Raw genomic sequence first — 15056 nt, 5'->3', positions numbered from 1 at the left:
TCAGGAGACTCCTGATGCTGGCGAGGATGTGGAGAAACGGGCACTCTCCTACACTGTTGGTGGGGATGTAAACTCGTACAGTCCCTCTGGAAAACAGTGTGGAGGTTCCTCAAAAAATTAACAATTGAACTCCCCTCTGATCCAGCAATAGCACTGCTAGGAATTTACACAAGGAATGCATAGGAGCACATGTACCCCAATTTTCATAGCAGCACTTTCTTTTTTTTAAATGTTTTATTTATTTCTGAGAGACAGAGAGTGTGCCAGCAGGGTAGGGTCAGAGAGAGAGGGAGACACAGAATCCAAAACAGTATCCAGGCTCTGAGCTAGCTGTAAGCACAGAGACTGACGCGAGGCTTGAACTCACAAACTGTGAGATCATGACCTGAGCCGAAGTAGGACACTTACCCGCCTGAGCCACCCATGTGCCCTGTCAGCAACAGCCAAATCATGGAAAGAGCCTAAATGTCCATCAACTGACAAATGGATCAAGAAGATGTGGTTTATCTATACAATGGAATACCACATGACAATGAGAAAAAATGAAGTCTGGCCATTTGCAGCAACGTGAATGGAACTTGAGGGTGTTATGCTGTGCGAAATAAGTCAGGCAGAGAAAGACAGAAACCATATGTTTTCACTTATAAGTGGATCAGGAGAAACTTAACAGAGGAGCTTGGGGGAGGAGAAGGGGAAAAATAGTTGGGGAGAGTGAGGGAGGCAAACCACGAGAGACTCTTAAATACTGAGAATAAACTGAAGGCTGATGGGGGTGAAGGAGAGGGGAAGGGGCATGATGGGTATGGAGGAGGGCACTTGTTGTGAACACTGGGTGTTATATGGAAACCAACTTGACAATAAAATTATGAATAAAAAAGAACTACCGTATGATCCAGCAATGGTAATACTGGATCATTACCCAAAAAATACAAAAACACTAATGCAATGCGGTACATGCACCCCTATGTTAATAGCAACATTATTTATAATAACCAAGATACCGACACAGCCCATGTCCATTTTCCCAAATACTTTTCAAACTGCTGCTCTCTACTGTGTTTCAACTTAAATTACTTATTTTGCCAGTTCATTAATAGAGGTGACTCAGTTTTCTATTGCAGTTTCCTATTTCTTGCTTTCCTAAAGTTAGGCCCACTAATTTTTTAAGTACCCAGAGGTAAGCCCCACTGATTCTAAAAAGATTCTGAAGTTAAGTTTCACTGTATTTCATAGCCAGATGTTAACATGTCTATCTCAGTTTAGATCCCCCATTTGTGATGCCTGTTGTGGGATCTGATGCTCTTCTTTTTCTGTGCTTGTGATTTCCCTCATGTATGTGGTTATTCTCATCTGGGGTTTTGTTCCCAACCCTCCAACCCTTTCTGATGTGGCTTCTTTTCTAAGAGTAACTGTGGAAGGTCTATTCTCCTGGTCTTTAGTTCATTTTCAGGGCTAGCTGCCTAGAAGTATCTGTTTTCTTGGTGTCCATAGGATGAGGTGGGAAGATATCCAGACGGACAGCAGATACATGAAAGATTCTCAACATCAGTCATCATCAGGGAAACACAAAATAAAGCTACAATGAGATATCACCTCAGAATATCAGAATGACTAAAATCAACAAAACAAGAAACAAATGTTGGCAAGGATGTGGATAAAAAGGAACTCTCCTAAACTGCTGATGGGGATGCAAACTGGTGAAGCCACTCTGGGAAAAAGTAAGGCAGTTCCTCAAAAGGCTAAAACTAGAACTACCCTACGACCCAGCAATTGCAGTACTGGGTATTTACCCAAAGAATACAAAAGTACTAATTCCAAGGGGTAATGCACCCCAATGTTTATAGCAACATTATCTATAATAGCCAAAATATGGAAATGATCCCGTTTCCATCAACAGATGAATGGATAAAGAATACATGATTCTGACATTTTGCAATGCTTTTGGAAGTATTCTCTATTCCTTGAACCTGATTGGTAACAGCAGCTGCCCACTGTGCCTATGGCTGCCTTGGTCCACACTTGGCCTGGGCTTCCCTTCCTGAAGGGGGCCTGAGAGCATACCATTAGTTACCCCTCCTTGGGCGACCACAGATAGAACTCAGACTTGCTTCTGAACTCCCCACCATAGCTAGCACCCTGCTGCTTCTCTGGGTCTTGAGTGAACAACATCCTGTGTCTCCCTGACTCAGCCCATCTCAGGCTCTATGCCTGACCTGAAGACCCCTTTTCTCCTCCCGAGCCTGGAAAGCCCTAGCTTGTCTTGAGAGGCAGTTTAACCTACTTCTCCTTTGGGCAGCCTTAGGAACTTAATGAGTGGCGTGGACTTAGTAAAGGAAGGAAGGAAGGAATTCTCTCAAAGAGTGAGAAGTGGCCCTTTGTTCCTCCTGCCACCATCAGTGTGGAATCATAGCACATCTGAGAGAGGAGGAATGTGGAAATCATCTGGGCCTCTTCATTAACAGTGGGGAAACTGAGGCAAGGATGGACATGACAAGGGGTAGCAAATGCCTCTTGTATGCCTCATCAGAGCCTTGTCTCTGACAGCCCCTCCCCAACGGGACATACAGCGAGAGGGATATGATGGGTGCTCAGACTTCTCAGAAGTGCCTCTGAGAAAAGTATGAGGGTAAGAGTGTTGGTGGATTCTGACATCCTGTCTTGCTCCATGTCAAAGATAAAGTACACAAAAGAAACAGTCAAGTGAGTAGTAAAATTCTCACACAAGCAAAGTGTCTTTTTTTTTTCTTTTCTAGCAACACATCCTAGAGCCCAGCGCATGTATCCATCATAGATGAAGAGGAAATACACTCGCTGCAAGCAAACGCTGGACAGAAGAGTATATGTCTCTAAAAGAAAGCAAGCTAGTGGTTAGTTAGAAACCCATTTGGGGGTGCTTGTATGGCTCACTCTGTTCAGCTTCCGACTTGTGGTTTTGGCTCAGGTCATGATCTCACGGGTTCGTGAGTTTGAGCATCTCTGTGCAATCTGTGCTGACAGTGTGGAGCTTGCTTGGGGTTCTCTTCCCCTCTCTCTTCCCCTCCCCTGATCATGCTCTCTCTTTCTCTCTCTCTCTCTCTCTCTGTCAGTGAAAGCTTTCCTTTGTTGGAAAATGCTTGCCTACTGCTTTTACATCCTTATTCATTACCACTTATTACCCACTCATTACCCACTTATTTCTTCAATATTAAGCATTGATGGTTGCATGTTTCTAGGATTTTATAAATTTTTGCATGCTAATTTGTGCATAATTGTTCATACTAATCTCTTATGATCCTTTTTATTGTAATTGTGGCTGCAAATGCAGGAGGGGAAGAGGAGGGCATGAGAGAAACTTAAGCAACTGATGTCTGCAAACACAAAAATCCATGGGGAAACATCACAACCTCAAAATCTGTTAGACTGTCTATGGTGGTTGTGTTGGTCATTGGTTTCCTCATCAGCAGAAGATGCTGGGGTATACTGCCTGGGATCAATGACAAGTGCATCAGTAATACAAGCTTGGGATGCGGGTCTGCAATATCTACACGGGGTACTGAGGTCCGTAGTGGGGAAGGCTGATAGGGTCATGTACAGAGCAGACCACTGGCCATCACAGTCATTCCACTGCGTGGCCGATACTGGTAACACCTGCTGTTTTCCCTTGTTCCTACTCATTTATAGATGTCTTAGCTTTTCCAGTCTTTCCATAATTGAAATTGACATGAGTCATTCCCTCAGTACACTGAAAGGCTGGAGAATATGGTCATTTCTTCCCTTCTCCTTTCAAGAAGTTTCCTCTTGGCACTGAGCAGTACTGCCTTGGGGTATGGAAAGATACTGGCAAAATAAAACTTCCTCCTACATTTTCTCTGCAGTTTTCTTGTTTGGTTTGGTTTGGTTTGTTTTTTTTGTTTTTTGTTTGTTTGTTTTTTGTTTTTGTTTTGTTGTTCATTTTACTGAGTTGCTGAAGCTTTTTGAGTGGACTTCTGAACTTTCTCAGACCTACTTTTATTTGTGGATAGTCATCTAAGTGTTGATTTTTATGAAGGAAGGGAGGCCAAGATCTCTTATTCGGCCATATTTCTGATATAATTGCCAGAATGAATGATTTAATTAGTGAAAATGTTTTTCTTTTAACTATACTTGGTTAATGTATAGTGCAATATGGGAGTTGGGAGTAGAATTTAGTGATTCATTACTTGCATACAACATCCAGTGCTCATCCAAGTGCCTTCCTTAATACCCATCACCATTTAGCCCATCCCCCACAGTCTTCCCTCCAGGAACCCTCAGTTTGTTCTCTATAGTTAAGAATCTCTTTTATGGTTTCCCTCCCCCTTTCCCCTCCTGTGTTCATCTGTTTTCTTTCTTAAAGTCCACATATGAGAGTGAAATCATATGTTATTTATCTTTTTCTGACATTTCACTTAGCATAATATGGTTTAGCTTTGCCAGGCATTGCAAATGGCAAGACTGTACATTTTTATGACTAAGTTATGTATATACTGCATCTTCTTCATCCATTCATTAGTGTGGACATTTTAGCTCTTTCCATAATTTGCCTATAGTCAATAGTGATGCTATAAAACTTGAAGGGTGTGTATCCTTTGAATTTGTATATTTGTATCTTTTGGGTAAATACCTAGTACTGCAATTGCTGGGTCATAGGATAGTTCTTTTTTAGTTTTTTGAGAAACCTTCATACTGTTTTCCAGAGCGGCTGCACCAGTTCGTATTCCTACCAACAATGTAAGAGCATTCCCCTTTCTCTGCCATCCTTGTCAACATTTGTTGTTTCTTCAGTTGTTAATTTTAGCCACTCTGTCAGGTGTGAGGTGGTATTTCATCATAGTTTTGAGTTGCATTTCCCTGATGGTGAGTGATGTTGAGCATCTTTTCGTACATCTGTTACCCAATTGTGTATCTTCTGTGAAAAAATGTCTATCCATGTCTTCTGCCTATTTTAACTATTTGTTATTTTTTTGATTGTTTTATTTGTTTTATTATTTGTTTTTTGTGGGGGTATGAAAAATTGTTGTTACAATTTCAAACTCCCTTCTCCTACTCATAATGACACTCAATACGAATGCATAACTAGGTATCTTCAACATAATGAAAATGAAACAGAAAAAAATCCTTTCTCCAATTTTTTCTCTTCTTTCTATGACTGGATTCTGTTAATTTATAATTTTTATTCACATCCTAATTACTAAAGTGTAATCTTAAAGAGTTTATGCAATTAAACATTTTTCATTATCTTATGAAAAGGGACATTTTGAATCAATTACTTCATTAGGTCTACTGTAGAAATGGTAAGTGATGACATCTTAGTTGCATATTTCTCAAAGTTCCCAATATTTTAAATTTTTGACATTGATACTTTGAAAAAATTCTCTTTAAAATTTTTATAGGAAACACCATTAAACATTTTTTTCCTCTGAAGACTTTCTTCTCCTCTGACACCTTCTCCACTTAGTAATCTAGTTTATGTCCATAAAATTAAAGACCTTGAACTCAGACTCTTCTAGTTGACACAAATTCCAAATGTATTTATCTTCCTAAATATATTAGGTACACACTTGACTTTTCCTTAAACACCTAAAACTACACATTTACACAATAGCGCTAGGTTTCTTTTCCCAATATACTATTTTTCTCACATCGTTCACCCAAGTATGCATTAATGTATTCATACTATCTTTACTGATGTGGATTTACAGAAAATGGAATTAACATTTTAGACACAACGTTAGTATCACTAACATAGTTCCAAGTGTCATTGCTGTTTAGATTATTTGGGAAAATTGATATTACAAATTAGTGCAAGTATTATGGCTTCACAGATACAATAAAAGAATAATAGATTCACAAAGAGACTACTGTAACTAATAATATGGTTATATTTATAGAAGAAATGATTTATGCAGATCATGTAAGTCTTTACACTGGTACATGTAGTAGAATGTACTGAGAATATTCCAAGAAAAGAGAAAATAGATGCATTAACTATAACTTAAATGCATAAAGATATATAAAGAACTAAACAAAGTCCAATAGAGGTGGTGAGGAAATGAAATAGAAAACAAAGACCTAGAAGAGAGAGAAAAATATTATGAAAGCCTACCAAAAGTGTATAATTCATCCTAGAGACTAAAATAAAGTGAATTATTTGAGAAGGATAGTTTATTAAACACCCAAACCAGTAACAGTTTATCCTGGGTTTTAACTTGAATTACCATATATCTCCATGAATGGAAACCATCAATCTATTGATTAGGTAATTTATGGGCTTCTGTTTTTATATATAACCAGATATTTCTCTTATTTGTAAGAAAGATTATTTGTTGTAATGGAATATTTTAGAGGAAAATTATTCAAAAATTCCTTAAATGTAGAAGTATATTTTATTTACGTATATTCAAAAAAGCAAAGAAACATATTTGTAAAAATGGTTTTCTATATTTTTATGTCTTTTTACTCTAAATTATAAACCTCGGATTGTAGGCATCCTATGTTATATCTCAGTAACTCAGAATATGCACAAGTAATCAAAAGTTTAAGTAACTTACCTTAAAATAATAATTTAATAAATTCAAGATTTAAAGCAATTTAACACTTTATATTGTTTGTCTTATATTAATCATATGAAATAAATACCACAAATGAGAGTAATAGTATCACCTTTCTCACATTATTTTTATAAAAGTAAGAGAGAAAATACATGGAAAAATGTTAAGAGTCCCTAGCACATAAGTATTCAAAAAATATAAAAATTCCTGCTAATTATGATGCTGATGTTAAAAATGACAACTTGGGGGTGCCTGTTTGGCTCAGTTGGTTAAGCGTCTGACTTTAGCTCAGGTCATGATCTCACTGTTCCTGAGTTCAACCCCTTTGTCAAGCTTTGTGCTGACAGCTCAGAGGCTGGAGCCTGCTTTGGATTCTGTGTCTCCCTCTCTCTCTGCCCCTCCCCCACTCACACTCTGTCTGTCTCTTTCAAAAATAAATAAACATAAAAAAAGACAACTTGGTTCCTTACTCAATAACAATAAATTATAAATTTCTCTGTACACCTCTATTATTTTTTAATGTTTATTTATTTATTTTGAGAGAGAGAGAGCAAGTGGGAGAGGTGCAAGGGGGGAGAGGCAGACCAGAAAGAGGGAGAGAGAATCTCAAGCAGGATCTGTGCTGTCAGCGAGGAATCTGATATGACAGTCTCACAAACCATGAGATCATAACCTAAGCGAAAATCAAGAGTCAGATTCTTAACTACCTGAGCCACCCAGGCTCCTCAACGACACTTTTAATAATTGATTGTGGTATGAAATATATCGATAAAAGTTGTTACTTCCTTTTTTGGTGTAGGGTACATAATTTATGGAAGGTGTTTTTTTCACTTTGTTAAACTTGGGAAACTTTTATTTCTTGTTTAATTATATTTGTTCTTATAATTTTTCCCTGCAGACCACTTATCTTAGAAGCCCTGTCTCAAGGGGAGAAGCAATGATGAATTCAGGCTCTAATCCTCTTTCCAAATTGTGATGACTTAGGGATATGATCCTAGAAATTTCATAGTCTTGTCTTTCCTACAGGCAAAGGGAGAAGACCCATCATTCCCAGACAAAGCTATTATAAACTATTCTGTGGTCATGAATGTATTTTTCCCCTTTTTGTTTCCCAAAATTCTGAAATTGTCAGAAAAAAAGCAACAAAAACAACTTCTTATCCATAGAAGTGATTCCAACTAAGGCTCTTATCCAAACCATGCAGCTGTTTGAAGGGATACACTTTGTTCAGTTTTGAAAAGATGAGCATAAATATTAATACGAACTCTGAAGCATACTTCAGCAGGTAAGTAGAGATCTTACAACACAGTTGACTCTTGACCTACAGTAAACATATTTTGTCTTATGCTGTTTTAACAACATTTTCTCTTCTCTAGATAGCTTTATTGTAAGAATACAGTGTATAATACATACAACATACAGAACATGTTAATTGTTTATGTTATCAGCAAGGTTTCCTGTCAAGAGTAGGCTATTAGCAATTAAATTTTGGAGTAGTCAAAAATTATACATATAACACCCAGGGCTCTTCCCATCAAGTGCCCTCCTCAATGTCCATCAACCATTCTCCCCTCTCCCCCACCCCCTCAACCCTCCGTAAGCTTCTCTTGTGGTTTGCCACCCTCCCTGTCTGTTTGTAACTATTTTTCCCCCTTCCCTTCCAAATCCTGCCATTCGCAGCAACGTGGATGGAACTGGAGGGTATTATGCTAAGTCAAATAATTCTGTCAGAGAAAGACAGATATCATATGTTTTCACTCATATGTGGAGCTTGAGAAACTCAAACGACTCTTTTATTTAACTACAGAAAGAGCATGTCATAGTAATAATCCTTAATGCAAAAGTCATCTTTCCCTTCCCCAAATGCATAACATATCTTCCCTCTGGCATGATAAAAACGCTTCACACAATGTCACCATATTAAACATTTTATGTCTTGATAATTATTTAATTCATGTGATAAAATTCTGAAAGATTATTTTAAGGAATTACCTAGAAAACACCAACTTGATTCCAAAAAATTGCATTCAACCTTTGCAGTTTTAATTTCATGTCAGAAATTCATCGGTGTCCCTCATCCATTAAATGTATGATAATGAAATGAAAGAAAGAAAGAATAAATATTTTGATCCAGAAAGAACAACAAACTTAAGTCAGAAGTGCAAGAATATTGTCTCACTTCTACCACTGAACCTCTATGTAATTGAAATTTTAACTCAATTTTCCAAGCCTCGCCCACCAATCATTATAAAAAAGTTAATAATAAAACACCAGTCATTTTAAAATTAGCTTTCAAACATCACTAAATATAAACTTTCATGTATCTTATAATATAGAATATGGTATATCTCTGGGCACTTATCCTGTGCTCTTTGTCATCAATCACCTAGATATAGGGTGCAATATACATACTTCCAAATAATCAGCTTAGTGAGTAGGTAAAAAAGTCCCTTCTCTGCACCGTGTCCTGTTTATACGTATATTTCTGATCCACAAATTCTAGTATGAAGTAAGTTATCTTTTGTAGAAGCCTTTTCTCTCAGCCAGTGAAAATTCAGATGTTCAATATTTCCACACTGCTGTTAGACACATGGTCTCTTTGACTAAATGCCAAGATAAAAAGTAAATTGTGATAAAATACATCATATTTCAGCCTTTCCCTTACCCTTGTAAAACCTGTGATAATCTCCCTCACTCTGGAGCCTGATATCTTACACAAATTACTTAAGGTTGATTTCATATTGTTAGAAACTGATTTGATCATTCAGAGGTTGGAGTCAGGAGTCATGAACATTTTGGAAAATATTTCTATTATGTGATTGTGTTCAGCTATTTTTCAAAAAAATTTTAATGTTTATTCATTTTTGAAACAGCGAGAGACAGATCATGAGTGTGGGAGGGGTCGAGAGAGAGGGAGACACAGAATCCGAACATGCTCCAGGTTCTGAGCTGACAACACAGAGCCAGAAGTGGGGCTTGAACACAAGGATTCCGAGATAATGACCTGAGCCGAAGTTGGATGCTTAACTGACTGAGCCACCCAGACACCCCATATTCAGCTATTTTTATAATTTCAATCAACACATACAATATTGTACTTAGCTCAAAACTGTGTTCTTTTACATGAAAAATTATATAGAATTAAATTTTACTGCAGCTCTCTTAGCACCTCAAAAAAATGCCATTCCATCGTTAGTGGATTAATGACACAATAAGAGATCTATCTCAAAAGATTACTAAGAGTCTATTTCACATTACTTGAAGCCACTGTTAGATTCCCTACACTTAAAGAAGTCTCAAGCATTTCTCCAAAGCATAATTGTTACAATCTTAAGGTGGAATTGATTCTGCTGTAATAAGTGCAAATCAAAACTGAACACTTAAATCTTGTAGAATGTATCTCAGTAGATATTTATACATTGAAAATAAAATGGTCTGTTTGCATTAATCCTTCCTTGGCAGCAGCAACAACAACAACAACAACAACAAACAGTTAATGACTATTGACAGGGCACATTCAGGGTTAAGATGCAAGGATTAATTATAAAAGAATTTTCTGTTATTCCAGGTTACACTGGGAACATTATGGATTATAAAAACAAGACCAAAGTCACTGAGTTTATACTTCTGGGGTTTCAGAATGATAATGAAATAGAAATTTTTCTTTTCTCTGTATTCCTGCTCATGTACATGACATCTCTCATCGGCAACATCATGATCATCCTTTTGGTGTGTGGTGACTACCGTCTGCATTCACCCATGTATTTCTTTGTAGCCAATCTTTCCTTCCTTGAAGTCGCCATCACCTCCACAGTGGTGCCCAAGATGCTAGTGAACATATTTTCCATCACCAAGGCAATATCTTTCGTGGGATGTCTCATACAATCTGTCTTCTATTTCCTTCTGGGATCCACGGAATTCTTCATCCTGGCTGTCATGTCATTTGATCGATATGTTGCCATCTGCAACCCACTGAGGTATACCAACATCATGAACAAAGAGACATGCATAATGCTGCTTCTAGGATCCTATTTGGGTGCATTTTTGTCAATGTTGGTGCCATCCATCTTAACTGTGCCAATAGTATTTTGTGGGCCAAATAAAATCCATCATTTCTTCTGTGACAGAGCCCCAGTGCTAAAGCTGGCCTGTACAGATATCTCTCTGGCCGAGTTGGCTGACTTTATCTCCTCTGCTGTGTTGCTTTTGGGCTCCTTGCTCCTTACAGGAGTGTCTTACACCTACATTGTTATTACTATCTTTAGAATTCCCTCTGTTCAGGGACGTCAGAAGGCTTTCTCTACTTGTGTTTCACATATTACAGTGGTTTCACTTTATTATGGGAGTTCCATTTTCCTTTATGTTCGTCCAAAGAAAGGTGAGGCAATAAATATTAACAAATTTGCCACAGTACTAAACACCATTGTAACACCAATGTTGAACCCTTTCATCTACACCCTTCGAAATAAGAAAGTCAAAGAATCCCTGAGAGATGCCGCCAGTAAATATATAAGTATGCTAATAAATTTAAGACCTCAAAAATGATATTTTTATAAAATTCAATGATTCACATATTTGTCCACAAAAATCACTTATTGATATAATTATGTAAATATTTAAAATTTACATAAACATATGTAAACTTACATAAACATATGTAAACATATGTTTCTAAATATCTATCCTACATATATTCTGAATCAGTAGGCCCGATGTTCAGGTAGAGTCTCAAAATCTTTGTAGATAATTAGTAGAATCAAAAGCACATATAAAATTTCTACATACATACATCTATGTATAAAACTTTATGTGCATACTTTACTTATATACTTTGTGTATATGTATATGTATAGGTATAATGCATTCTTAAAGCAGTCTTTATTCTTCCTATTTTCGTGTTCTTTCAGTTATTCCAAAACCAAATTCCTGGACAGCCTCCTGATTTAAAATCTGGATGGCTCTGATTGAGATAGATTCTCACATTCTGTCCAGTGCCTGGTTGACTCACTTGGTTATGCATCTGACTCTGGATTTTGACTCAGGTCATGATCTCATAGTTCATAAGATTGAGCCCTGAGTGGAGCTATTTGCTGACAGCGTGGAACCTGCTTGGGATTCTCTCACTCTGCCCCTCCCCCACTAGTGCATGTGCACACACACACACATGCACACTCTCTCCAAATAGGTTAATGAACATTAAAAAAAACATTAATAAATATTATCATCTTCTCTTAAGAATCTACAAGTTTTTCTTTACAGTTATCAATGTATCTTTGAATTTAACAATTAAAGTCCTTTATTAAAGTGGTGATTTACTTTGACTTAATTTTTGATATATTAACTTCAAATGCTATATCCCATTGGTTAATTAAGATTATTTTAAATGTTTATTTACTTTTTTTGGGGGGGGGGAGGACAGAGAGAGGGAGCCTCTCACTAAAGCACAAAGCACTATGTGGGCTTGAACCCAGGAACTGTGAGATCAGGACCTGAGCTGAAATCAGATGCTTAACTGATGGAACCACCCAGGCGACCCAGACAATTAAGTTTTAATTTAAGTTACAGACAGATCTACTCAAGCTTCTACTTACGTTACAATCTGCAACAGTTATGCTGTTATTTCTACACCACAGCAGCTGTGTCAATAGCACTCAAAAAATTAAAAGCCTCTGGTGAATAGGTAGAAGATACACAAAGATATTTCTTAAAGTGTAATAGGGACCTGAGGGGCGCCTGGGTGGCTCAGTCGGTTGGGCGTCCGACTTCGGCTCAGGTCATGATCTCACAGCTCATGGGTTGGAGCCCCGCATTGGGCTCTGTGCTGACAGCTCAGAGCCTGGAGCCTGCTTCAGAGTCTGTGTCTCCCTCTCTCTCTGACCCTCCCCTGCTCACGCTGTCTCTCTCTGTCTCTCAGAAATAAATAAAATATTTTTAAAAATGTTTAAAGTGTAATAGGGACCTGAAACTTTCATTATAACAAGGAGATTACATTTGAATAAGCAGTCAAAATATCTTAATTAATTATGAAGAAATAGCCCCCAAAAAGTACTCATCTGAATATGAATAAAGATCCGTTCTTGTTACGACTCATTTATTTAACAATAGCTAATGTATCTCTCTCTTTTTTTAATTTTTAACGTTTATTCTTTTTTGAGAGGCAGAGAGAGACAGAGTGTGAGTGGGGGAGGGGCAGGTAGAGAGAGAGACACACACACAGAATCTGAACCAGGCACCAGTCTCTGACTGTCAGCATAGAGCCCAATGTAGGGCTTGAACCCATGAACTGTTAGATTATTTATTATTATTACTATTACTATTATTATTATTATTATTTATCAGGGCCAAAGCCAGACACTTAAACTGACTGAAACATTCAGATGCCCCTAGCTAAAGTGTCTCTGGTAAGAAACATGATTTCAAAAGAATATTGTTAGAATAATTTTATTAAAGTATACACATTATGAAGCTATCCCATCTTTGTCTGATCTTATGAGTGTATCAGTGTTTTCTATATGCCTCAGTAGAGGGCATAGAAATGAGGATGTAAAGCTCTGAAGTCATCTGCATTTAATTAACCAATCATTTTAAGATCATTTTTAATCTATCAATTTTGATTTCCAACTATTGAATTCATCATATCCAATATATCCCGTATATCTTTGACTACACCTCTTGACTCTCAGTAAATCAATAATAATAGTAATCTCTTCAATGTGTCTGTCTCTTCTTGGAACTGTAGCATTCTTGTTTACACTCCCAGGACATTTCTGGAACCATACATTTTGCTTGAGGCACTACTGGCTAGTGGAAGAAGATGATTGGTACTTTCAATCATAACCATTGATAATATTATTATTTTATTACCATGAATATAACCTGGAAATATAATAGATTTGTATGTATTTTAGCATGAATTCTGAACTAAAAACAGCCTTATAGTAATCGACTGGCCTGCTGACTGGAAGAAGTACAGACTCTCTAGCATTAATCTCCCTCATTACCCTCAATTGCCCCAAAGTAAGGTGCACTTCATCTTCTGTAAGTAAGTCACATTATTTTAATTGAGCATTAAATGGGGCACTCTATTATTTTAACATGAATCACAGTATTGAAATTGGGTGATGAATTATCTGTCTTAGAGGACATGATATTTCTTAATCACATTATAATGACTACACTGTTTATTTGTATATCTCTATTGCTGAATAAGTATGTTTTACTTAGTTGCATATGACACAAATCACACCAGGGAAGGGATTTTCATCTTTTGTATTTATTGTTGTATTTCCAATATGTATAAAAGTGCCTGAGAACTATTAGTTGTACATAAATATTAATTGGATTAGCAAATAGATGAATGAATTAACTTTAAGTTGTCAATATATTGACATTCCAAACTAATGAAATGATCCAACACTAAACAGGGAAGAGGAGTAAAGATGGTGGAGTAGCTAGGTGACCCTGGTCCCTTAAACACAGCTAGGTAAATATGGAACCATTTTGAACTGCTAGGATTTTGGTCTGAGGATTAACAGAGAAATCTGCATAATTTCAGGGAGAGAACTTGGCAGATAATGATTTGGAGAGGTAAACTGGGGGAGAGAAGAACCCTGGTTCCAAAGAGGGGAGGGAGCTATTTTCATGGAGAGGAGGAAGACAGCTCTTAGGGAAAGAACAGCACAGTGGGTTTATGCAAGAAAGCACTCCCCCTGAAAGGAGCTAAAGACACAGAGTGAAAACACTCACGGGTATTTGCACAAGGAAACTGTTCCCCAAAACCACTGATGAGGGGAAAAAGGAGAGAGTTTCAATACCGCCAGTATTTATAATCGATGAAGCAAAGAGTCTGAAGTGTCAGAAGTTAGCCCCTGGTGCTGCTCCAGTAGGGAAGCAGTGCAGAGCCCCAGGAACAGGCAGTGCAGTCTGAGGATCCGTTGATTTCCATGGGGAGAAGCAGTTCCCCTTCTTGAAGTGCATTTGGTAGAACTGATCTGGCCTTTCCATGGGCAAAAGAAAGCCAGTGTAGCCATAATACATCAGACAAACCAGATTTTTAAAACAAAGACTGTGATAAGAGATGAAGAATGACATTTTGTCATAATTAAGGGGTCTATCCATGAAGAAGATCCAATTATCGTAACTATTTATGCCCCCCCACCTTACAGCAGAAAGACATATAAATCGATTAATAACAAACATAAAGAAGCCCATTGATAATAATACAATAATAGTAGGGGACGTTAACACTCCACTTACAGCAATGAACAGATTATCTAAGCAGATCAACTGGAAATGGCTTTGAATGGCATGCTGGACCAAATGGACTTAACAGATATAATCAGAACATTCTATCCTAAAGTAACAGAACACAAATTGGTTTTGAGTGCACATGGAACATTCCCCAGAATAGATCATGTATAGGGTCACAAATCAGCCCTCAATAAGTATAAAAAGATTGAGAATATACCATACATAGCTTCAGATCATAATGCTATGAAACTTGAAGTC

General features: G+C 37.3%; 1 protein-coding gene across 1 annotated transcript; it reads left to right on the top strand.

The window, feature by feature from the left end:
• The first annotated feature begins 10076 nt into the window (after positions 1 to 10076).
• On the top strand, positions 10077 to 11093 carry LOC144241383 (olfactory receptor 6M1-like). Its single transcript, XM_077775944.1, has one exon. It carries the CDS (start codon positions 10077 to 10079, stop codon positions 11091 to 11093), a length of 1017 nt encoding a protein of 338 aa, XP_077632070.1.
• The last annotated feature ends 3963 nt before the right edge of the window (positions 11094 to 15056 follow it).

This window comes from Crocuta crocuta, unplaced genomic scaffold (genome assembly GCF_008692635.1).
Source record: "Crocuta crocuta isolate KB4526 unplaced genomic scaffold, BGI_CrCroc_1.0 scaffold520, whole genome shotgun sequence".
NCBI lineage: Eukaryota > Metazoa > Chordata > Mammalia > Carnivora > Hyaenidae > Crocuta > Crocuta crocuta.
This window is presented reverse-complemented; position numbering and strand designations above follow the sequence as displayed.

Excerpts from the sequence above, each read along its gene's own strand:
- LOC144241383 (XM_077775944.1), top strand. The coding sequence starts at position 10,077 with ATGCAAGGATTAATTATAAAAGAATTTTCTGTTATTCCAGGTTACACT.